The 25,609-nt window shown below is 43.7% G+C and overlaps 1 protein-coding gene across 1 annotated transcript; it reads right to left on the bottom strand.

Moving 5' to 3' along the window:
- On the bottom strand, positions 1 to 24,026 carry LOC136560498 (sentrin-specific protease 5-like). Its single transcript, XM_066556351.1, has 9 exons — positions 23,969 to 24,026; positions 13,431 to 13,536; positions 13,134 to 13,281; positions 12,472 to 12,519; positions 10,493 to 10,570; positions 7,059 to 7,196; positions 5,357 to 5,440; positions 3,922 to 3,972; positions 1 to 3,830 (listed from the first exon to the last, which is right to left on the bottom strand). Exons 2-9 carry the CDS (start codon positions 13,517 to 13,519, stop codon positions 3,720 to 3,722), a joined length of 747 nt encoding a protein of 248 aa, XP_066412448.1. The 5' UTR covers positions 13,520 to 13,536; positions 23,969 to 24,026; the 3' UTR covers positions 1 to 3,719.
- Positions 24,027 to 25,609: the final 1,583 nt, after the last annotated feature.

Here is a 25,609-nt window from a genome sequence, read left to right on the forward strand (position 1 = left end):
TAGGGTTTATGGTAAAACTCAATTTTATTACTGCACAGGAACATGGGCTTCGTTCAATGCAAGAGCACACCCACAGTGCACAGTCGTGGAGTTAACTCTGCAGCATTTTGCAAGGTTTAAATTTTCTCGTTGAATTGAGTAAATGCTACAGTAGATAACGCCAATCAAAAGTCTGAGAAAGTAAAGGCAGGTTAAGCATTACGCTGGAGATGCAACACAAGCCAGCAGCTCTGTGCAAGCCTGTCTGGCTCGGTGATCAGTGCATGTGAAACATCCAAAATATCACCTTCACACTCAAGAGAGACAGGTAAGAACAGAACAACTGCATATTAGACAGCACAAAGGTCCAGCCTGCATTCTGCAAGTGCCAGCAGCTCAGCAATAGGCATCTCTCTCCTTACCTTGCAGAATCAAGGCCACTCTGCATTTATTGATTTGCATCAGGGGCACAGTCATTTAAAACTATAGATTAAAGCAAACAAAATGGAAACTGATAATTCATTTTCAATTCTGTTTAAGGTTTATTACAACTCAGGTAGCTGAAATTTGTCACGCACGAGGCAGAGGCTTCACCAGTTCTGGGACTATTTGTATAAATCAGCACAGCGAGACAATCTCTTTGGAACAAGTCGTGAAATTTAAGCATCTGCCAAACCAGTTCAGAGTGATTTATGAAAATCTGAAGATCACATTAATGGAATTGTTAACAGCCATAACTACATCCACATAAATGTGCCTCTCAAAATAAAAACACTCTACATAGTTCTGAATGTTTTAAGAACTAGTAAAATGACTACAGATTATGAAGTCCATCTCCTTTAAGGCATCAAAGACATTCTCAAGGAGGAGTTAATTAGTCCAGTTTCACAGGATACACCATTACAGAGCCTGAGATTCCGACTGCCTGTGATTAATTTCAACACTGCACCAACATACTTTGCTTACATTAGATCTGTTTTCAATTTCCCCTCCTTTTTTTTTTTCAGAGGCCCCTCACTGGTGTGTTCACAGCTGGAGACTCAAGTGCAACTCCTCTGTGCTGCCCCATAACCAACTGGAACACTTGTCAGGAAACCTCTAGATGACAAGAAAGCACATAAGAAGTACTTTCCAACATGCATGTTTCCCCACCCTGTTCCCCAGTTCACAAGGCAGCAAATTCAAATGCAAGCCCCCTCCCCTCCAATGATCTGGGACACACATGCACTTGCTTCAAAGCACCCACGTTCAACACACAGCTCACAGAAATCCTGGGCTTTGGCTGATGGTGCTGATAAGGGATCGTGATTAAAGGCTCCTCACCATCTCTCATACAGAGCAAGATGGATGCCTACCAACCAGTAGTAGGCACCAAGCCTTAGGAAACAACTGTCTGTAGTGCAACGTTCCAGCACATTCCCATGCAATGAAATAAATCCATCAACAAGGCAACTTGCACAAAAAAAGAAGGGTCTTTTTTTGAGGCATTGAGCCTCCCGGGCTGATAGTCTCACAGGACACCTTTCAAGCTTCCTTACCAAATTGCTCAAGTTCTGAAAATAAAAGCAATTTGCTCATGCAGTTCTTTTTGTTCTGCTCCCTTTCTGCCAGGAGTCTTCAAAATAAAGCCTCACTTTCATGCACCCAGAGTGGCACTACCTCCACACCTCTTCCTGGCCACCCAATTCCGTGTATTCCTTCATACTGGGATGCACAATTAGTAGCAGGTTTTACTGAGGTAAGAACTGTCCTCAGGGTTAGCTGTGGCCTGGATCAGTTGTCCCACCACACAAGCATTGGAACCATTCTTGTGACAGCAGTGCACAGAGATGAGAATGGCAGCACTGGCTTGTATGTGCTACCCCACAGGAGGAACTACATCCCAAGTTCCAGTTTTCATGGAAGTCACCCTCCACTGCTCACAAGCACTCACCTAAAGAAGGTGCTGCTGTCCTTCCAGTTACACCTCAGGGAAACACAAACCATGTGCTGTGGGGTGCTTTGCACTATACAGTGGGCAGATATATCTTGCCTGTCTGGGTTTTAGGTTCTTTCTGATTCATTAAGTTCCTCATTTAAATTATCTAACCAAGTACTTAAGGCTTTCCTTATCTTGCTAAATTAAGCCAGTCCTTGCCAGCTGCCAACAAGGGGAAGTGGGAACACGCAAGAACACTGCAGGAACTCCTTCTCCAGCACAGCAGTGTGCACGTGCTTCCACTTCCTGGCCTGACTGTGCTTGGCACCCCCTCCCGTCATCTAGGAGGGATTTGCACCTGGCTTAGCTCAAGTCTGAATTAATTTGCAAGACAGGGAAGTCAAAGTGGTTTTCCTCCATCAGAAGCCAGGGCTATGGATGGACACAAAGTGAAGCTGTGCAGCAGATGATGCTTAGCAATGAAAATACTTTTCCTCTGGGCTCATTCCTGTATCTGGCAGAAAAACACAGCAAAGACATTTGCTGGTGTAGCAGTGCCAGACAACAATCTCTTCAAGCAGAAGTAGCTCTCTTCAGCAAGGAGCACATCACAGTTTACAGCCCAAGGTGAAAGCCCAGCAGACCCACTGCTCTCACCCACCCTCTGCCCAGCACAGCAACCCTGCAAAGTTCAGGGCTGGGCTCGTGGGCTCCCACCCCTCTGGAGCAGGGTGACACTGCTGTGTTTGCACTGCACCCACCACAAGTGCTGCAACTCCCAGCCAGACCCATCGGTGCTACTGGACACAGACAAAACCAGGGATGTTCGAGACAATCAAACAGCAGATGCAGCAGAAATGAATTAATTTACATTTGAACAAAAGCAAAAGCCAATGGGAGGTTAAAGACAACAAGCTTTGAAGACAGAGCTGAAGGGAGAAATGGTACATTTTCACTGCATATCGTGGATCTGAGAAATGACTCAAAGCCATCTGAGATGTAAACAGTTACTGTCAAGGAGTTTATCTTACTATCTAGGCTGTGACTCCTCAAGGCTAGCTTTATAGTTCTCTTTAATACACACATCATGGAGACTTCTGCAGCATCTTGGAACTTACCACCTATCTGACTGACTGAACACTTCTGTACTTTCTCTTACACAGACAAGTGCTGAAGCTTTATTTGTGCAAAGACTGCTTTTTGTCTATAGGGACAGGCTGATAATGACAGCCAGAGAAATGCTAACAGAACAAACTTTATTAGCAACTTGGACTATTTGAAAAAGGGGTCTTCACAAATTAAAGCTGTAGATGAGTTTAGCCACCCTAAAATGTGGTATCCAGTATTACACAGCCACAACAGGGACAATGGAACTATCAAATACATTCTAGCTGTTCTTTTTATGGCATTGATTTTTTTTTTGATACATTCAAAGCATTATTGCATCAGAAAACATATCATGCATCTTTATTTTTCCAGACAAATTCACCTGTATTTGTCATTTCTAGCTACACCTCAAAGGTGCCCCAAATCTACCGTTTCATGGGTTTAGTTGCATGCTTTGCCTATATGCATGCTGAAATAATAAATATTAAATACAGGAAAGAACATAAGAGAACCAAACTGACATTAGGAATCTTCTATGGCAGCTCTGTTATGTTCTGCCAGTTAAAGAACTTTGCAAAAGATTGAGGTAACAACAGTGGCCACACCACTCAGCTGAGAATCGCTCAAATTCATGGAAATTTTCAGAAATTCAAGTACACAAACACCAGCTGCAACTTGTCAGAAATGCCAGAGAAATTAGGTTGGCTGCATTTTATTAGTCTATTAGCTGGCGTTCACACAGCTCCTTGTAAATCCTTTTTCTCACTCGGGGCATATCTTCCTGGGAGAACTGAAAAGGCTGGTCTAAGGCGAGGCACTTGCAGTACTGGGGAAAAGGAAAAGGCTTGGTTGAAAAAAAAGGACATTTACTACATGAACAACATAGGCCACTGATTTTTACATAGGAATACTCTTACCTGGAGCACAAAAACCCCACAGTCACTGTCATTTTTCTGTTGTGGAATGCACTGAAAGGAAAAGAAACAACCAGAGACATGTCAGATCCTTATCCTTTTACTTAGTTAGATCCTTTCATTCTCTAACTCCTGCTTAATATCCAAAAGCAGATTCAGCATAAGGATCAGCTGTCTCATGCTCAGAGATAGCTGTTTTGCAGCACCAGAAACTGGAGTTGTAATTACTTGTTCTCATCCCAAACTTTGCAAGGTGACACTCAACACCTTGTTAGAATAACACGTAATAGTTAGAAAAATATATAGTATAGGACAGAAAATAAATTACAGTCTTTCTTTCAAGTTTATTTTCTTTTAGTGACCTACACAGAACAGCTTCTCAATTAGTTTAAATAAATGTTTGTACAGCATTATCTACTTTACACAGGACAAAACTATATCAGCAAAGTCACACAGGCCTAGAGGAAGCTTACTCTCAGCATCCATGCTACCAGCAGTGACTTTCCTCCCCCAGCCACACCAAAGGGTTTCAGAGAGCATGACAAATGGTTCATCACTAGGCAACAGGACTGAGCAAGGCAGTCTCAAATGATAACTTTCAACCTTCATTATTTCCTCAAACACGCTCAATTTTGATATGCAGAGCTAAAAAGTCCCAATCACTAGTGCTATTATGTCTCTGGCACTTGAAAAGGCAAAGTAATTGTTTTTTCTCAGCTCCCAGATCTTCTGCCTCACAGAACGCAGGAGGATGAACTGACTGCACAGGTTGTGCATGAGTGCAGAGAAGAATCATTTTATCATTGTATCAGCATCTAAAAATAAATCTGTGCAAGGAGGGAGCTGTTGGAAATATGTCTAGTGTGCAATGACCTGTTTTATATCTTTGGAGCCATTATGGGATGGCTACGCAAATTACATATTCCCTCATTTACACTACACACAAGTTATTCCCTTTTATTGTTGCCAGACTTTGTTTACTTGTGATCAAACGCAATGTGCCACAAACAGCCCTGGAGACCAAAGCCCTCTATCCATAGCAAACATAAAATATCAGCAGTAGCAACATCAGCCTGTTCCCTCCCTCACCAAAGCCCATCCATTCAGAACAGCCCCTTCAGGAGAAGGGAGGCAGCTGAGTGTCCAGCTCAGTCAGTCCTTGACCTTGTGTCAATATGGACACCAGGTGCAGGTTTGCTGTGCACACATTTAATTGTTCAGATCACCAACCCACTTGCAGAAAGTGCTAAAGCCCTGGTGGGAGTTGAATGACCAACAGAGCTGGAATTCCAATGTGTAACTACCTGCATCTCTCCCAGTACCCTCCCTGTGGGCAGCATAAACCCATTTAGTACTTGTACAAATATATGAATTTAGAAGCAGCTCCATGAAATCTCCCACAAAGTCAGACCCCAGGGCTCAAAGTGCTGTCATTTACCTTTGTCACAGCAGTCTGCCAACCCTGAAGGAACTCGGGGCGATTCTTCTCTTTTGCTTCAGTCAGCAAATACTTTCGAATGTTCTTTAAAGAAGGAAAAAAAAGCAACATTATTCACCCACTAAAGAACAGGAGAGAAACACTGACTGCTTGGTTGGTATCCTTTTGACAGTAGGACAATTTTCAGGTGAGCATTAGGAGATGAGCTAAAATCTAGAGGTAAAGAAATGAACTCTGGTGGGTACTGTGCCTTCTACCATCAAGACTCATTTTAGTCTATCAAGGGGAGCTCTAACACCCCTCAGCCACACTGTACACTGCTCTACTTCATTCCAGACTAGCGGTGGCACCCAGGCACAAGGTCAGAGTGCTCCCAGACATGCAGAGAAAAACAGAGCAGCCTGGCATGTGTTCTCTCCTGGCTGACACCAAGGCCCTTACGTTCAATACGGCCGCATGTTCCTGCTGGAATCGCAATACAAAATGCTCCAGTTCTGCAGCTAATCAACAAAGCTCCAGGGAGAGTTTTAGTGACATACAGGGGAAAAAAAATAGGCTGACACAAGCAAAGAGAAGGAAGCAAGATAAATGAGACTATGGTCTTGGGTTAAACAAATCCTACTTCTCTGTAAACAGGCTGGGAATTTACAGCATAATTTAAACACTGCAGCACACAAATATTCACCTTAGTGTGTGGATCACAGTGAATTTTGGGGTATTGCTGCCCTCCTACCCCTAGAAAAGGCAGAAATAAAATTTCCTCATGTCTGTGAGACATTCAGGTGCAAATGCCTTGCCTGGAATGGGATGGGAGAGAACAGATTGCAAGGCTGCAGGAGAGGCCTTAGGGCTGATGGCTGGTTCCTGCTGCACGTTCACAAGCTAGAGAGCATAAGATCTCTTGCTCCCAGGACAAACATTAGCTTCATCCTCAGCAAATGCCAGCAGGCATACTATCTTCATTCAGAAGTCCTGGCTGGGAACTCTCCTGGGTACAATAATTACTACTCTTCAGTAAGCCAACAACTACACACAGTTAAAAGTAGAGGGCTGCTGCATCAAGCAAGCAATTAAGTTGACAAAATTAGCTTTTGTAAGAGGGTCATTACAATTTGCTAAGCCCAGCAAAAATTTCCTGGCTGTTCTTTATCAGGAAGACGGATAATTTAACTCGTGTTCAGGTTGCAGCCCTGAAAGGTTGCTGGGTTCTAACCAGAGGCAAACACTCTGTTTCAATGCAGGACAAGGAAAAAGGCAACACAACAGCATCTTCAGTCCTGTGCTCTCACCCAGGCAACCTATCCCCTAAAGGAGCACAATTTATCATTTATCCTAAACACAAGCCCCTTAACAGATGAAAGAAGTGCCCTCACTCTCCTTGGGGTTCTTCTGCTTCCCCTTGGCACTGGGCTTTGAGCTCCTGCTTTTTGTGGGAGTGCCAAGTCAGAGTCACCAAAGCTGTGCTGATTACATGGTCAGGCTAATTGGGCAATAGGCAGTCTGACCTCAGCTCCCAGCTCTGGTGTGACCCTCGAGCTCTGTGCTTCAGACTCCCCAGCAGGACAGGCTGATTCTCATTTCATACACAGCAAGACAATGACAGATATACCACATTTAAAGTTTATGGCTGAACAGAAACAAAGGGGGAGTGTTCCCTTTAAGAAAATAGTTCAGACTTTGCAGACACAGCTGTCACTCTTACCTCTACACAAAACTTAAAATGAATGCCTTGGGAATCGTAAAATGAAATAATTCGACTGGGGATGTTCACAGTAATGAGGGACCAGTGGACTTCCAGGTGAATAGGAATTAACAAGAGAGTCTTCTTAAACAAGTCCACCTGGCAAAAAGAACAACCTATATTACAGAGAGTTCCACAGGCAGAATACAGCATAGCCAGAGATTAATTGTATCCAAGTTTCCTTTCTGACACTCCATAACTGAAATCTTCTTTTGCCCCCTCCACCCTTTCACCACATTCTTCATGTTTACCTAATACACAACTTATTAGCAGGCACAAAAATACAGTTGCAGTCCAGAAAGTGGCTGAGGAACCTTGTACAGTATCAGAATTAATCACTACTGTATTTGTGACAAAATCCTGCTCATGCTGCACTGCAACATCTGTGTTGAAGTGGGATTTCTTAGGTAATGATGGCAATACAACTGAGCCTCAGTTTAGGTTAGCTCTTCATCTCTTCAGTAATGACACTTGTCCAGCGTGAGCACCACTCATTTCTATCAGAGCTGCTGATAGAAATGAGTAAGTGACAGACTTTGGAGCTGTTGATGAGAAGCTCAGCACAAGGTAGCAATGAGCATTCACAGCCCATTCACAGCCCAGAAAGCCAACTGCACGCTGGGCTGCATCACAAGCAGTGGGGCCAGCAGGTCAGGGAGGAGATTGCGCCCTTCTACTGCTCTCACAGGAGACCACACCTGAAGTGCTGTGTCCAGCTCTCAGGCCCCATACGTAAGAAGGAGGTGGACCTGGACCTGTTGGATAAGGTCCAGATGAAGCCAAAAAGATGTTCAGAAGCCTGGAGTACCTTTGCTATGAAGACAGACTGAGGGAGTTCGGGCTGTCCAGTCTGGAGAAGAGAAGGCTGCGTAGAGACTTTATAGCACCTTCTAGTACATAAAGGACTACAACAAAGCTGAAGATGGACTTTGGACAAGGGCATGGAGTGACAGGACAAGAAGGAATGGCTTTAAACTGACAGAGGACATGTTTAGATTAGGTGAAAGAAAGAAATTCCTCCCTGTGAGGGTGGTGAGACATGGGCACAGGTTGCTCAGAGAAGCTGTGGCTGCCCTACCCCTGGAAGTGGCCTAGGGGCTGAATGGGGCTTGGAGCAACCTGGGATAGTGGAAGGTGTCCCTGCCCATGGCAGAGGGGCAAAACTGGATGATCTGCAAGGTCTCTTCCAACCCAAACCATTCCATGATTCTATTAAGAGACTGTAATTACAAACACCCCACAAAACCAGCAAGTTTGTAGTCTGACCCCTTCTGCTCTAACACAGGCTCTGGGACTTGCCAGAGGAAAGCAGAGGAGTGCAGGATGCTTTGGTGAACAGAGGAAAGGAGGGCAAGAAGGTAGAGCAGATTCATCCTTTCTCAAAGCTAGCTTTGTAGCAGATGTACTGTGGTCACAGGCAAGCAAACAAGGGAAAAGGTCTTGAAGTACAGAACAAGTAGATCAGATGCAACACCCCCCATGTCTGTATGGCAGATGAGCCCTTATGCTTTTGGAAGCCAGCCAAGCCAGGGCCTTTCATGGTCTTCCTTCTCCTAGCTCCTCTTGAAAGAAGTGTCTAATTACTGGGGTTTTGGTGGCACAGTCCAGAAAATAAGCAAAAATAGAATCCTGAACTAAATGAACTCATCCTGTGGGAAGATTTCTAAGCTTTTTTCCTGTTTTTTTAAGCACTGTGCAATTTGAACAGTACATAATTGCAACACTACTGGCAAGGGCAGGTCTTTTGTAGGAAAGAAAAGTCTATTTCTTGAGTAACAATGGGAAGTCGAAGAGACAAAAAGGTGTGGGCATTCACAGCAGTTATCAGCTGAGCCTGGCTCACAACAGCCCTTTGATTGTGACAAGCATCGACCCTGCTCCCACCTGCAGAAACTGCTTCCTGACTGGATTACAGCACATTCACTACACACCAATCCATCACTCCTGGAGAGAAGCACAGGGATGTCAGCCAGCAGCAAGCTGAGACCACAAAGGAAAACTGGAGTAAAAGAAATGAACTCCATCTTCTGTGATATCCAGCAACAGCAGAGCCACACAAAATTCAAGAGACCTCATGTGGCCCTAGTTGTGGGATTACTGCAGGTGTGCAATCCTGCAGCAGAAGAGCAGAAACAGGCAGCCAAAAGTTTGTCTTTAGTTACAAACTGATGTACAGCAAGAGTGGTGGCAACCCAGATTGACTTCACCATGAGAGCAGAGTCAGCTCTGTGTCATGGCAGTGAATCAGGAGTGCCAGTGTGATGGGTGATCAGAAGGGACAGACACTAACAGGAGCTCTGAAACCACTGCAGCCAGAGCCAGCACAGGAGATCCTGCATCCCAGGAGAGAACATTTACAAAACATGGTGCTATACTCTGGTGTGTTTCAAGAGCAGAAACAAATTCCCCTTAATTGCACATTGCACGATGAAGGAGTCTGCAAATCCTTCCCATAGAAACTGCTTAGTTCTCATTCTTGCTTGAGAGATTCTTTAGGAATTTAGGTGTAAATATCTAAAAATTGTCCTGTCTCATCAGGTACCTCTCAGCAGCAACAATACAGATCCTGCTTCCAGAATCTCTCTTAATTTTGGGAGTTTTTACAAAACTTGGGTTGTTGGAGAAAAGGAACGTTTAAAAAATAATATGTGGGAATATTAAGCACCGATATTCCATCTCTCTTTAAAGAGATTTTTAATAAATTATATGAATAGATTTTATATTTGGATAATGAGTTCATCTCTAGCATTTCACAGATGTGTGCTATTTAAGTACTTCTGCAGAAAGATCATACATTCAAACATGGCCTTTGATTAGTCTTGCCTCATCTCCCATATTAGAAAGGACAAATGTTCCTAGAAAAAAAGAGAGTATTTCTTTTTGCATTAGCTATCCCTGAAAATATCACACCCATGATCTGGTGTGGGTTCTGGAAAGCAAGGTGAATTCTGTTCTTGTCAAGAGAACAACAGTCTGGCTTATTAACCATGGGTCTCTTTTTTGCTTTCTAGTACCTGGTATGTGTTACTTGGAGTAACAATTTGATTTTGTCAAAGAATACCAGGCTGAGATAAAAGGAAGAAGCAGAATTAAGTCTGCTCTCCTGTAGATTAGTGTACCTGGCACTGTCAGGAGCAGTAAGAGACATTTCTTGCAGTTAAATTAACAACTTGCATGAACATACACAAAGAGATAACCTCCCACTGAAGATTTAGCCATCCAAGTACAACATACCCGTACTAACTTGAATAGTGCCACACTACTATTTTCATCAAGCCCTTCCCACTTTCTACAGCTCCTTTGCTAACCCATCCTTTGCAAATAACACACTGTAACCCAGCTTCAAGTTAATGGCTGAGCCCAGCCCAGCACTGATGACACCATGTTAAAGGTACCTTTTTAGTCCATCGTTTTACCCCATTATATCCTTTGGTTACGAGCTGTCTATGAAAAAAGCTGTTAAAGAAATGAACCTAAAAAGAGAGAGAGAGAGAGGAGCAATGAGCACAGAAATTTTAATGCACAGTCATTCCCCTTCCCCCAGGATAATTTATACAAAACAACTTGTAATGAGGCAATATTTAATGTAGGTTTAGAAGCAGAACCCCAGTAGGGACAAACAGAGGTTTTGCCAAGCCTCAACTCTTACTGTTCTTCAGAAAGCTAATAAAATAAGCCTCATTTCCCTATAATATATCATGTGAGCCACTGCAGCATTTATATTTACATTTTTGTATCTCCAGGCATATCGTATTTAATTTTTTTGTTGGGGACAGACTTGGGAGAAAAACACCAGGACAAGGAGTTAGTTTTTGTTGCTCTTTACAGGGATCAAGGAAGAGAACACTGGGCTGGAAAAGCAGGGGTGGTGGAGAAGGGAGCAACTTCTGGCTTTAGTTGCTGGAAGCTGAGACTCAGAAAAAGAAAATTGATCAAAACAGTTATGAGGTTTAGTCCAACAACATTGTCTTTGGCATTCAACTCTTATGACATGAACAATATTCTGCTATTGAGAAGTATTTTTAAGGTATGACTGATCCATTTGGAAAGTGAAAATCAACATTTATGACAAAAAAATGTAGTCATGCAAAAAAAAAAATTAGCTCCAAGTTCACACTATTATTCCCTCTGCTTCACTTCTTGCAATTATACTAACATATTAATACAAATAGAAATCTGTAACATCTGTTTTTAATAATTCTGCTAGTGTAGAGGTGGTAGGAGGCTTGAGCTGTTACTTGAAAAAAAAAGTTAGAAAATTCAGCATCTGAGAACACAGTCTAATAGCCATTAGCTATGCCAACAGACTTCAAAACCACATTCTGAGGTACCAGCACAAAATCTCCCATGAGGATTTCAATTATGCACTAGGAAGAAAAAGCAGACACAAGCAAACAGATACAATCTCCAATACCCCTAGCCTAGCACACTCAGGAAATACTGAGAATACTAATGAAGAATCACCATCACCTCCAATCAAAGCAACAACGCTTTCTTCAGAGCTTGAAGATTTTAAGAGTTACATTGTGCAGAGCTCATCTAAAAATTGCTTTGTTTGGTTCTTCCTTTGTGGTCTCACCTGAAAACTGTTCTGTCCCTAAACAGATGGGTTTTTATAATTGTCACTGCTGCAAATTTAGTCACAAAATGGGGGGGGTTGTTATCTTGATTACTTTTTTCACTTTCTTTCTCTCAATTGCCACCAACAGCCAGGCACTGCAGTTGCAAAGCTGTAAGCATTCTGAGGAGGATGCACAAAACAGAGTCCTGCAGAGTCAATACTGCCAAGGAACCAAGCAGCTCCACAGAAATTCACATTCACCAGGCAGGCAGCTGACACAGCTTGAGCTGTTACAGCCCCCACAGCTACGAGGTGGGCGGGAGGGTGAGTGCAAGCAGCACATGTGCATGGTTCAGATGCTAACACTCATGGTTTGTCATCTCAGCAGAAATCCATCTTCATCAGAAATTTCAGCTGAAACACCAGGCTGCTGAGCAAAGGCATGAATACAGGACTTTAGAAGCTGATAAGCTGGAAACAGAAACCTCCAGGGAAGTTAGGAGAGTGGGATGGGCCAAAATAGGGCACATGTCTTCCACAGGTACACCACTGACATCAGGCTACCACAAAGAGCACCTGCAGGGCTATTACAGTCAGTTCCTGAAACAGGAGCAACAGCACTGAAAAGGGAAAAGGAAAGGTAGAAAATCTGAGCAGCACATAGCAAAAAATTATAATGGAACCACTCGTTCCACTATAATTTGTTGGCCATGGTTGAGTTGAATCCTGATTCTATACCTGAAGTGTGCAAAGTTTCACCCTCCCTCTCCATCTGTCATTAGGTACATTTGTGTAATAACAAAACCCCCTCACCTTTTCAGGGACCGCATCCATTACGAGTTCACCATACATGTTAATTATCTGGAAGAGTTAGTAAATAGTTAAATACATACATCACAATTTTTTAAGACCCAAATTCACAAATGCCCATAAAACATAGGCCCCTACCCACTTAAAACAGCAATATGGAGAGGAGACTTAAGAGCCACATTGTCTGAAGGACAAGCACTCTGCAACTAATAGTGGTCATCCTGGAGAGAGACTGTAACTTGCTGCTTGAAGTCTGCCTCAATCTTAAATGAAGTTTAATTCAATTTAAATCTACTGGTGCATCCCTGGGCTCTGCAACCTTCCTGTTTTTTTGGCTGTGGGCCACAGCTTGCTGTTTCACTTTGTCATTCTTGCAATCTGCTCAAACATAGGATGGGGAAAGTTACTAAAACCTATATGAGTAGCCACTATTTTATGAAAATAGTCCAACATCATTTGTTCAAAAGGAAACAGTCTAATTGTGACACCTCCCAGCTTCCAGACTTACTGCACCTGTCACTGTAAAAGCTGCCCACCACTCCTTTTACTTGTGAAGTGTAAAGTAAGGATAGCCCACCTGTAATGTCAGCAGGCGTACAACTGGTATTCTAATATAATGGGCTAAAAGGGGTTAGGGAAACACATGAACACCAAGCATCTCTGACCTGGTCATTCAGCCAGTTCTGGCCTTCCAGTGTAGCCAAATCATCCATATCTAGCATGTGCTTATTATAGAAGACCCGGAAATTGCAAGTGGAGGTTTTTGGATGTTTTTCCCGATACTTCATGATTTCCCTGGTGATAAAAGGTTTTCTAAAACAGGATCGAAAAGGTAGAGAAAAATCAAGTCAAGGTCATGTCAAATGGATTCTGTTCTCCTAGTTGTTAGATGAAGATCATGCAGTAGCAATGCAAGGGATTTTTGTTCTTTATCAGGTGTACAATGTGATAGTGCTACACACCTATGGGAGAAATCTTCATTAAAGACTTCTTTTAATCTTCCCATGACATCTTTTTCACAGAGTGGTACTAAACTGCCATATTTCTTCATAACTTCATCTAGGAATCCTTTAAATATACCAGAAAAATTAAAGTGCAAACATATAAAAAGCTTCTGAGTTCACCAATGCAATAAAGCTTTCAGTTCTTATAGGTACAAGCAGCAGTCATTCTGCACCCAACCAACATGCAGCACCACACATGTCAAGTACCTATTTAAGAAAACTAAGCTCAAATTGGCAACATAAAATAAAAGCGGGGGTAGGGGAAGAAGGACAAAAATAAAAATGCATGAATCTGATCACTCAGCTTCACAGGAAAAGATCACCCCCTCTTCTTGCCATACACATATATATCTACAGCAAACTAATTATACCAGTGCTAGAGAAGAATCCATCCCCTTCCCTGCTTCAATTAGCACTTTAAATCATTTTACTGCAACGTGAAAAGCCATCAGTTCCTGCAACAGGTTTCACTGAGAAGCCAGTATCCTGTCCTTATGGCAGGCAGAATGACTCTCCTCAAATGCAGGCAGCTGGAGCTGGCAGTGTTTGCAGCCTGCTCAGTTCCGCTGCCGCACCACAGCGAACGGAAAAGACGCCACACAGACTCCCAGCAAGTTTAACTCCTTTACCCTTGTATCCTAGGGATGGCATTTAAGGTGACACAGCCAGCCATGTCAGCCTGTCATTGCCCAGGAAAACACTGAGCAACCACACCAGAAAAACATATTAACTTGGAGATAATGAAGAGATGAATGCTGGAAGAATTGAAAAACCTAAGAAATAGATGTTTTTCTTTCTCAAACACAAGACTGGAACACTGGAGATAAAAATTCCATAAGAGCATCCAAAACCACTCCAAGAATGAAAGAGAATGGGGAACAGGATTTCAACACTTGCTAGTAAACAAGAGAAAAAAGACCAAGTTGTCCAGCTCTCTGAAAAGGAATTTTCAGATGCAGCAGAAAACGTTTGTTCTGTGTACAGAAAGCTGGATCTGAGATCAGAGTCCAGGAAAATTGCATTAATCCAAAGTCCTGGACTCTTCTGAGGCTGGGGTGTGATGGCAGAGCATCACTGGATAGGGCGTTGTGTGCTTACTGAGACTTTAAGAACATTTCCTGAAACTTTCAAGATCAGGATAGGAAAAAGCAAGGTGAAACACTGGACAGAAAAAATGCCAGAAAAACAGCAGTAAGAATAAAAACCAAAGGAGAGAGACCAAGAAAAAACCCAAAACAAAATATGCTGAGAATAGCAGGGAAGATATAACAAGACGTGCGAGAGAAGGAAGGGAGGAAGGATTGAAGAACAAGATCAAATCACAATGAAGCATTCTTCATGGAAAAGAACCTTCTTGCAACTCTGCCACACTTCTGCCCAACAACTTTTATCCCTTACATCTCAGTACACTGTGATAGGGAAGATGTTCCTCACTCTGGCTAGAAGTCTAGCTACACAATGCACGGGTCTTATGAGTGTACCTTATTCTGTTTTAATATGTAAAATTTTTAAAGGCTTTTTATTAATGCACAGAGGAAGGACTGTTCTTGTCATTACAACTAAGAGCTACAGAGCTCCAGACCTCCAGCTACTACCGACCTCACTTGGGCTGGTGTAACTCAAGGAAGAGAATACAAAGTTCAGCCCCGGGGCAAAATCAGATACCCATCATGAACAGGATTTACCATGGGGCTGTTTGATACCTAATAGCACTTCTGAATGCACTAAGCATTGCAGCCCATTAACGTCTGAGTTCAGCTGCTGCAGAGAAATTCAAAACCCAAGAGCAGCCCTAACACTTGCACCTCCTTCATGTTTCTACCCCAGGAACTCCTGCCAGGTCAGCGCTATCTTTTAGGGTGCAGTTAATTATTAACAACACTCCTCAACACACAAGAACTCCTACAACTACAATTCTTTACAGCTTTTCAGCTGAGAAAACTCAGAAGTACTATACTATCAAACCACAAAACGTTGACCTTTGCCACCCTGATACAACCTTGGCTCTTGCCTGTTATAGAAGGACTACATCTCTTTTTCTGATGGACAAACTTTGTAACTCCATTGCAGAAGTGATCTCTTCACTGGGTTACCAGAGTTTCTCTCCATTTCTCACACAGCATATGGTCCTTGCTGGATCACATAAAGCCAGTCACAGAGGTACACATCCCACACTAACTTACAGATATGGATGTGGAGAGCTAACTCCTCTCTTGAGGTTCACTGTGTCCTTCTTCACATTTTGCTTTAGAGAAATCAATTGCAAAATTGAAGGACAAACAGGTAGGCAGAAAAATCAGAGCACATCAAACTTCACACAATTCCTTTAACACTCATTGACACCAGCTTACAGTATATGGGACTCTAAAAAGCCAATTTCTCCAAAGGAAGATATCAGAATATCTCTGAAGTTACACTGAGGATACAAGATGGCACAACGTGTTAGCTTACTGCTCCTTACTCTGTGTGTAAAAAGCTGCTACACATAAATAAGACACCAATTACTATTTTTTATCATGCTTGTCTTTAGAGTGACTATTGAATACTGCATGCTCAGCATAGAACAAAAAACCCCAAAGACTTTTTGCTGAACCTTTGCTAAGACCAATCTTTTAAAAAAAATATTGTCTCATAGGATTTATTAAGCTTACTCTATGAACAATTGGAGAGAAAACTAAGGGACAATGAACAGTATTTGGCTATTAAAACCTAAGTTTAAGTGATTTAGTGAGCAAGAGAAGAGAGTATAAGGGCAGAAGCATTAGAATACCTAGGATTTTCAAAAAACGAATTAAGAATAACAATTGTCAACCAGTTAAAAACCTGAACCTTTTGATTCCACATGATAAGACATTTAAAATTTCTATCAACAATTTCCTGCAGATTCCAATTACACTATATTGTATTCTCTAAAACAAAATAATCTTAAAATAGCTTGACAGATAAACATTCATTTGTCCCTCCTTCATGCAGCTCTCCTCTTTGCAGCCTCATTTAATCAAATGTTATGCTAAGTGACCTTTACAATTCAGAGTAAGAAACCATTTTATAAAGGAATTAACACAATATGTAAACTCCACGATACACGCAGCAGTTTTCAGGAACTCCTGGATGCCCTAAGATATTTAAAGGTATACCACAAAGCCATGTTGCCAGCTGCTCATCAGCCACCCGGGAAGTTTTCTGACTGTTCCTTTTGCCTCCCTTCCGAGTTCCTGATTTCACTCCTGTGCTTTCTGGTGAAGGCTCCTCCAGAGGACTTTTACAGTAAGGGTGATCTAGTAATTTTGAACTAAAAATGTCCAAGTTTAAGGAGCCTTCTACTTCCATCTGGCTAGAGCTGTCCTCATTCTGTGTCAGCTCCATGGATAAAGGTCCATTTGCAAAATTATCACTGACATCAGAATCCTGCAAGGAGGATTGCAACAGTGTCAATCCATCAACACACACAACCTCCTTGGATTCTGACCCATCTTGATCTGAAACAGCGATTTCTTTTCCTGTCACAGAGACGACAATGTCAGAGCAATGATCCTCTGCAAGAGCCCCATTGGTCTCCACCTGGTGCAAGGTTTCTGCCTCTGGAGAAGCTCTAGCATGCAGTTCTGGTGGGACAGCATCCACACTGCCACCATGCCCTCTGGATTCGGGATCCTCGGAACACGGCTCAGTGGACACATCCTGCGTGTGGCAGATCTCAGGCGCACAGATCTCATTCTCCGCTCCTAAAGATTTGGTTCTATTATTGTTCATATCTGACAAGCTGTACCGCTTCCAAAGACGCTTACTTTTAGATTTCCAGGAGGAAAACAAATTACACAATCCACCTTCAAAATCCCGCTGAAGCGTTTCCTGATGGTCCCTTGTAACTTTCTGCACCCACCTTCGCTTGATTTTTCTTAATTTGCAAGTCTTGCCTCTTGCTCGAAGTTTTGGGAATTTTATGATTCTATACCGAAACCTAACCATAGAAAGTTTCTTATGCATCATAAATAAAAATCTCTTTTTTACAGTATGATGGTTAAATTTGGACCTCTTTAGAGCTGTCAAGGGGCCACAAGTTCCATTCCACTCCCTTTGCAACAGCATTTCCTTTTATAGTTGTTTAAAACTACCAGGACTGCGTTGCCCTCATCATTATTGCTCTCCTCCACGCTATATACAAAACCACCTTTCTTTACAGGCAGGGCAGCACCTTCCAGCGAGCCACATGAGACATAATGGATATGGCCAGAGATGCTATTGAGAACAGCAACAGTTTCAAATTCTTCATTCAAGGGATCTTCACTCTGAAAGGATTCATTGTTGAGTTTCCTTACTGCTTCTACAGACGAGCTTTCAGCTTCGTGATAGGGACAGAATCTTTTTGCTCTCAGTAGTTTTGTAAGGAAAGTTGTATAATTCAACAGTAAATTTTGGACAGGTTTCTGCATTTAGAAGCACATCAGGAGCCCACCTGCTTTGGAGCTCAAGTGTCTTCCTTGTGCACTGCAGTATTCTGTACAGTTTGTTGTGATTTAAACTCACAAATAGCTCGGCACTCTGTCTTTTCTTCTAAGTTAGGAAAACTTGCTTTTTGAAGCAGTATTTCCCACGCTTCCCAAAAACAGTGGTCCATTTTCCAGACTGGGCCAACAGCTGACTTCTTTGCCAAAGCCAAGGTCTTCTATGGCTTTTCATTTTTCTGCTGCATTATTATCTTCAAAAATAACTGAAAGAATAAGGGAAATTAATTCAGAGTTATCTGGACTGTAACATGATAGCAAAACACTAAGGCACATCCCTCAGGCCACATGCCTATCTAAAATTCCACTCCTCCTCCATTCACAGCCCCACATTCCCGAAGACATTTTCACTTCCACCAAAAGGAAAAACAAGTAATAGTTGCAATGGTCGGTGTGTAAACAGACTTTGTTCATTTACCTTCCCTAGAGGTAGAGCAATAAACAGGTAATTCCCACCCATCCCATGCTCTCCATATGTAATTCATGACTCTCTAGCCTAAGGGTAAACCTCTCTCACTGCCTATGCCTAGGGCAAGCACAGTTAGCCAGCTCACCGCAAAAGGCTTTTGAAAAACAAAACTTTGAAGTCCAAGTTATCAACAAGTGCGTGCAGGTACCCCACACCATCAGCACCGTACAAAGGAGCCCTTACTCTTGTGCAATAACGTGAGCAGACTCTGAAAACACTTCACAAGCTCACACAGTCTTCCTTTAAAGGAACAGCAAAACACAAACACCCACAGAAATTTTGATTCTCTGACTAGATAAAGAACGACACAGTTTACTCCTGAAGTAATTGCTCTGTATTTACAGCTACACCTCACTCCATATGACTCCACCACTATCAGCTTCTATAATCAGTGTTTATCTTCGCATTAACAAAGCAGTACCAATGCAGCACAGCAGCTAATCATCTTAAAAACTCCTTTCCCCACTAAAAACCCTGCATCTCAAAGTGTTCAATAAGGATATATCTGAGACTACACAAGCGTGTAACACCTGCATAGTAATAATCTGTTTATCTTCACTACATAGCTAAAAATATTAATTAGAAGTTAGAAGAATCCAGAAACACAAGGGGAAGGCAAAAGCAGCATACACAACATGGGATGCTTCATGCAAATTGCTCCAGCCTCACCATGTACATCTCATCCTGTATTTTACAAGTTTGTGTTTTTCTCAAGTTCAGAAAAGGACTTTTTCCAGCCCCTCTATCAGAATTATCCTGACTTACAGACTATTATAGCAAGTTTTGCCTTAGCTATGTCTGTCCTAATCATTACACATAGGCATGTGTAGCTCAAAATAAAGGAGTCTATAAATAAACATAAAACATTAACAACTAGACTTTTAAGGAAAGTATGAATGACATCTGAAAAACCAGGTATTCAAAGTCTGACTTAAGAAGCTCTTCTGCATTTTTCACTCTACTCATCTTAGACACAAACAGCAGTTGGGATTTTTTTGTGTTTGTTTTTGGTTTCTTTTTCTGTTTTTTGTTTTGTTTTTTGTTTTTGTGGAGGAGTGAGAGGGGAGTGCAAATGTAGAGAGGACAAAAAATATAATTTATCACTTGGGTAATATATTCCCATCACACAGAAAACTGTCCAGAATTCACTGGACCTACAACATAGAAAGAAACCTGGCTACCTCCACTGATAGAGAGCACAGCTGAACAGTATAAAAGCACTGCAACAGGGCCTAGCTGTTTTGTAACCCTCTATTACTCACCACACAACTCAGTTATCAGAAAAATCAGGACATAACATCCCATCACACCAATTTTCTTGTACTCGCTCATCTAGCACTTCCATATTTCTCTATCCTAGATGCAATTTACCCCTGTTTTTCCACTACAAACTCTTATGTCTCTGTCTATTGTGTGCAGCACCTATTAAACATTCCTTGAGTGGCCTCAGTAAACATCAGCCAAACCACAGGCTTGCTAGGACAGCTTATTCCAGACACATTTCATCCAGGTAAAACAAACAAACCCAGGCAAATCTCAACATTCTCAACAGAACCCCATACACAAGGGGCTTCTGCCAACACAGTGAGTGCTGAGCACTCCAAGGACAGCACAGCAGATGAAGGCAAGGGTTTAATCTTCTCAAGCCCTGCAATAGGTGCTCCATACCTGCCAGTTTTTAAGAACTCTCCTGAACAATTTGGAGTCACCACCTTTCCCCTTGCTCTCTCACAGCCAAGTCCAACAGTCTCCACAGACACTGCCGCACACACAGGAAAAAGCTCTCTGAATGGCCATGGATTACTCAGGAGCTGAAATTCCTACAGCTGCCACTGCTCTACCCAGAGGAGACTGAACTCATGGGGAAAAACAATATATCAGATTCTAGCAAAGGTTAAGTCCTGGTAACAAAAAGGACCCAAGGCAAACCTGAATGGAGACAAGAATGATGCCACAGTTTCAACATAATAGCAACAGCAATGGAAATATTTACTCATTGGTGTCATGAAATCCAGCTTCTTAAAACTGCAGCAAAGGAAGAGGTTAGGAAAGCTACTCTACCTACCTGTTCTTCTGTTTAATTTTTAACTTAGGCCATTAAAGAATGCTTTAATTATAACTTACAGGATTAAAAAAATATTTCATGTTTGTCCGTGATGTCCACACCAATTTTTCCACATTACACAATTTTTCTGTACAAAAAAGTTTCTCCCTAAAGGGTAAATAGTTTGAGTAAGCCATTTAATCCAAGCAAAGTTTTCCTGCCCTCCCCTCTCCCTTTTCAAACATGATCTGTTTTGAGTCTGGATCCCCTTAAAGTAAAGGCCTCCAAAGAGCAGTTAATCCCAGACCTAGGAGCTAAAACAGTTCACTTTTCTAACAGCAGCGTTACTCAGAGTGACAAAAGATAATCCATATGCAAATACTTCATTCAAGATGCTGCTTGAAGAACTGACTTTCCACCAGTGCTACAGGAGTATCAGTGGGTATACTTGGCACCATAAACCAGCAAGACAAAAGGGCAGCTTAGAAGTTCACTGCTAGAAAAGGAACTGAAGTGAGCAATGTAAAACCAAAAATAAAGCAAGCACTGCCCGAAGTTTAAGAACCTGAAGAGAAGTGAAATATGTGCCCCATTCATTAACAGAGATGAAAAACCTCTGGACTGAGGAACTTGCACCACTAACAGAGTTGTGTGGCTCATCAGTGGAGGCAGCCAGGTTTCTGTGCTGTGTGACTGCACAGGGATGCTGCCAGTACTACACCAGCAAACCTCAAAAAGCCCAAGATGTACATGTCCCAAAGACTAAAAGTGAAAGAAATTTACCATAACTTACCCCTTTAGCAGTGTTTGACATACCATCTGCAAATGGTTAAATATTAAAAGGCACAATCTCTTTTGCACTGGATGAAGGCAACCCCAGACTGTTACACCTCCATATTAATGGCAGATTCTGATTACAGATTTGTTTTATACTCGAATTTTGAAAAATATGTTTGGGAACCACTCAGTTTTCAGAATGCTTATCCCAAGAGCTCTGGGATACTTGACATCAAGCACTGCACACTTGCATGGGAATGGAGAACATGAGGCCCTCCATCCTTTATGAGTAACAAACTCAGTGCACACACACACACACACTCTGTATTCTCCTTAGATCAATCAGCAGATCACTCCATTTGCAACTTACATGGCTGAAACCTGCATCACCTTCAGTGAAGTTGAGTACTGTAAAAGATACTTTACATTCACCTTTCACCCATTATAAGCCTCTTAGTTTAGCCACTCATTAGTCCTTGGCAGTCCTATTTATTTTTGACAGTTTTACACACCCCAGGTTCTAACTGAAAAGCACATAAATGGGGAAAGCAATCCCAGCAAATGCAGCTGACAGAACGCTACCAAAGGTTTCTAGCTGACACCTGAACTGTCAGACCACAGAAACCTTTTGTCCACACACGTGCAGAACAAACCCACAGTACTGCAGAAGAGCTCTCCTTCATGCTGAGATCAGCACAAGCCATCTAGGGCTGTGTCAGGGAGCCCAGTGGGTGAAGAGGCACATGGAAATTCTTCTGTTAAAGAAGCTTGTTTCTAAGAGCCACAGTAATGTAAATAGAGTGAACAGCTGCTGTGAGAGTGTGGCCTTGTCCAGGCAGGAGTAACTCGGGCATCACCTGCTCCCGTGGGAGGCAGCTCTTACAACATCCAGAGCTCAGCCTTTCCCAGTGAAGGTCTGGGCAGCTCCCAAGGACAGGAGGTGGTAAGGAGGAAAGAGAAAGCCAGCCTGAGACTGTGGTGTGCAGCTGAGATATGCTGGGCAAGAAGATGCCCTCCCTCCACCAAGCAGGATCCAAAACTGGAAAGAGAGAGAGGAAGCTGGAGAAGGGTGTCTCTCTTCAAACCACCACGTGGCCGGAGCTAAGCTGAGAAGGTCCGGAAGTCTGAAATGACTCCATTAGCACATGCAAAAGCAGACTCACAGCACTGGCAACCATCCCCTCTTCTCTTTCTTTTCTGACCAGCACAGTTCTGTGAACTGTTAAGCAAACATTTTGCCCCAGAGGTGAAGCAAGCCCTAGGGAAAGGCACTTTGACACAACATAACTCATTAGCACAAGACCATACAGAAATAGCCAAAGTCCGAAGTTACTGACTCAGAGGAACACAGCAGGACATGCAGCTGGTGACCTCATGGTCACACTGCAAAGTTTCAACTCCTACAGTTACCACGGACTCTTCTATCAACCAGCACTTCTGGGAACTCACAGTCTCACCTAGCTGGCTACACAACTATTGGATTTTTTTCTGGCAAGATGATAGAATTTACTTACAGAAACATCCTCTTTTAGGCTAAACCAGATTAATGGAGATATATATATTAGATAACAGAACTATTAAGAGACATAGTGTCACAAATCAGAGATGGAAATTTTCTACATTAAAGAACCCAAAGATTCTTTTCTATAAGCAAAACATAAGGATCTAAATACTTTTTAATCTTCAGGCTTTAGATTGTAATAAAATGTTACTCAAGCTTTGTCCCTTCCTTCCTGATTACCTCTGCAAGGGAGAAGCACGGAAGCACCTGAAACAAAGTCCATCAAACTTTGCTGTCCAAGCTCTGTGAAGGGAACAGCAACTGGTATTTCATATGGGGGTCTTGAATGTGTCTGAGGTCAAGGGTCTTCCTGATGCTTTCTGAGGGCCTTCCTTAAGAGAGAGTGTATTTCTACAAGTATTAAACACATTTTCCTGCAGCTTTTTTAAAAAATTACTTATCTTCTTGTGTTAGCAACATGAAAAGATAAGATGAGGGTATTACCAAAGGCAATCCATCTCTCTTCCAAGCGAGAAGTCTGGACTAGAACAAGGGGAGTTTGGAAGTGGTAGAACACACTAGTTAAACACAGCTTTTAGCTCAGGAACACATCTCTGCTGTGCCTGTCCCGTGGCTCAGCACTCGCAGCTGCTGCTGCTGAACTCCCTGACCCTGCCGGCCAGCACAGCTTGGAAGGGCTGAGAGAGGGGACAGCAAACAGGACTGGAGCAGATAAGCGCTGTGCTTACACTGCAGAGAGACTGGGAACTCAGGGAGAAGACAACTTGGGGGCAGAGCGGGGTCGAGAGCCCAGTGATGGAGAAACAAAGCTCTTGCAACACCTGAAAATTCCCTTCTACAGCTTCCCAACCCCACCAACGCCCCAACTCTCACAGCAGGTAGTCAGGGAGAGCCTCCCCGTGCTGCCCAGGGCACAGCATGCCTGGATTGCCCCCGACTCCCGCAGGCCCGGTCACAGCCCCGCGGCAGCCCCGGCCAGCGCGGGGCGGGCAGGGCAGGAGGCCGGAGCGCAGGGAGGGCCGGAAGGCAGCGCAGCCACACGCGGCGCCCCGCGGCCTCCGCCCGCCCGTCCGTCCGTCCGCCCGATCGCGGCCCCGCGCTGACAGTGCCCGGACCCCGCCGCTCCGCGGGGCCGAGCTCCGGGCGGGCCGGGACCGCCGCCCGCCGCCCCCCGCTCACCTCTGCCCGCGGCGCCGCCCGGCTCAGCCCGGCCGCCGCCTGGGCCGCGCTCCGCCCCCGCCGCTCTCGGGCCGGAGCTGCGCCGGCGCCGCCGCGTCAGCCCTGCGACGGGCGGGGAGCGGCACCGCGGGCAGGGCCCGCCCGGGCAGCCAGCGCAGCGCAGCGCAGCGCAGCAGCGGGGCCGGGCCGCGGGGCAGGGCCGGGGCTCGGCCCCTCCCGGCGCCGCCGTGCCTGCCCTGCCCGCGGTCCCGGGAAGCGCTGGCGGGGCACGCGTGGGGCTGTGAGCTGCGAAGCCGAAGGTGACACCGGCCCTCCCTGGTGCCCTGGTCCGGCCGGCACCTCGGGGCCGCCGCTGTGCCCGGGAACGGCCGCGGAAATGAGACACTTAAAAATGCCAACCTGGCTTTTTAAAATGAACCGTTAATTAATACCACGGTCTGTGGAAGTGCTTCTCAAAAACTCAATTTACAAAATAAGAAACTCAACAACCTGACCTTTTAAAATAAGCCATTAATTAGTATCTCGATGTGGAAGTGCTGCTAAAAATCCCCAAATTAAAAAGTTCTGCTGTTAACTCTGGCCCCAGCAGTCTGGCAAAGCTGCTTCTCTATGATGCAGGCCTTGTTTCTCCATGTGCTGCCATGTGTGGGTCACCCAGCATCTGCGTACCCCAGTTCCCCTGCCTGCAGCCGGGGAAGAAGGCACAGGCCAGTTTAACTTCTGTGCCTGCTGCATTGTACAGAGACATCATGGAAATGGGAAGTGCTCCAAAACCATTGCATTTTTGTTGCTGGGTGGAGAAAGGTTACACTTCCTCTCTCACTCAGTAGCCCTTGTGAGGAGAAGCTGAAAGAATTTCTACAAATAAAAGAAACCAGTGAAGCAGGGACAATTGGGAAACAGCCATGTTGCACCGTTTTCTGCTATGGCTTTGCACGAGGTGAACTATTTTGTGATCATGCAGTATTCATTATGCTGTGCATTCCTTCAGGAATTACTGTATCCAGGCTGTGGATTGTGAAATGCTGTAACAAAGAAATTTAAAAAAAAAGAAGGGATAGAGAAGACAATGGAGTGATGCAACAAACAAAACGGCAAAGTCCATGCCAAGCTCAGAGTTGCTGGCTTTTATCTGTTTGTTTGAAAAAAGTTCAGCCCGTCTCTCTCGTTAAATACAGCACTTTCCTAAGCAACCGTTTGTTCTTCCTGAACAGTAAATCCAGCCAAAGATGGGCTAAACAGTTTCAGAGCAACAGGATGAATCCTCTGGCCTTTATGAAACACACAGTAAACAGGCTGCACAGGGCAAGGCTCAGGCCATGAAGTTAAAACAGGAATATATAAATGGAAAGAGGATTCCTCCCCCAATCCATCTGAGTGCTGCAGAGCTCTCTGCATCTAACAGCACCTCTGCACTCACATCACGGCCTGACCCAAGCCATCATTAGTAGAGTCTATGCCAGGCACTTGAGACACATAAATGGGAGACCCAGTTCATGAGATCCTCTTAAAAAAATCATATTTGACTTTTTAAATGTGGAGTTTTATGAGCCTTCTGGTTTTGCCTGTGAGGATCAGCCTCATCACACGTTCCTGCTCCCTCCCTGTCCGTGAGGGCTAATAGCAGATCTTTAAAAACTG

Source organism: Molothrus aeneus, chromosome 10 (assembly GCF_037042795.1).
Source record: "Molothrus aeneus isolate 106 chromosome 10, BPBGC_Maene_1.0, whole genome shotgun sequence".
Lineage (NCBI taxonomy): Eukaryota > Metazoa > Chordata > Aves > Passeriformes > Icteridae > Molothrus > Molothrus aeneus.

Excerpts from the sequence above, each read along its gene's own strand:
- LOC136560498 (XM_066556351.1), bottom strand. The coding sequence starts at position 13,519 with ATGAAGAAATATGGCAGTTTAGTACCACTCTGTGAAAAAGATGTCATG. Across the intron at positions 3,973-5,356 it reads GGCAGACTGCTGTGACAAAG|TGCATTCCACAACAGAAAAA; the intron begins GTAAATGACAGC and ends TTTTCCTTTCAG. Across the intron at positions 3,831-3,921 it reads GTGGGGTTTTTGTGCTCCAG|TACTGCAAGTGCCTCGCCTT; the intron begins GTAAGAGTATTC and ends CCTTTTCCCCAG.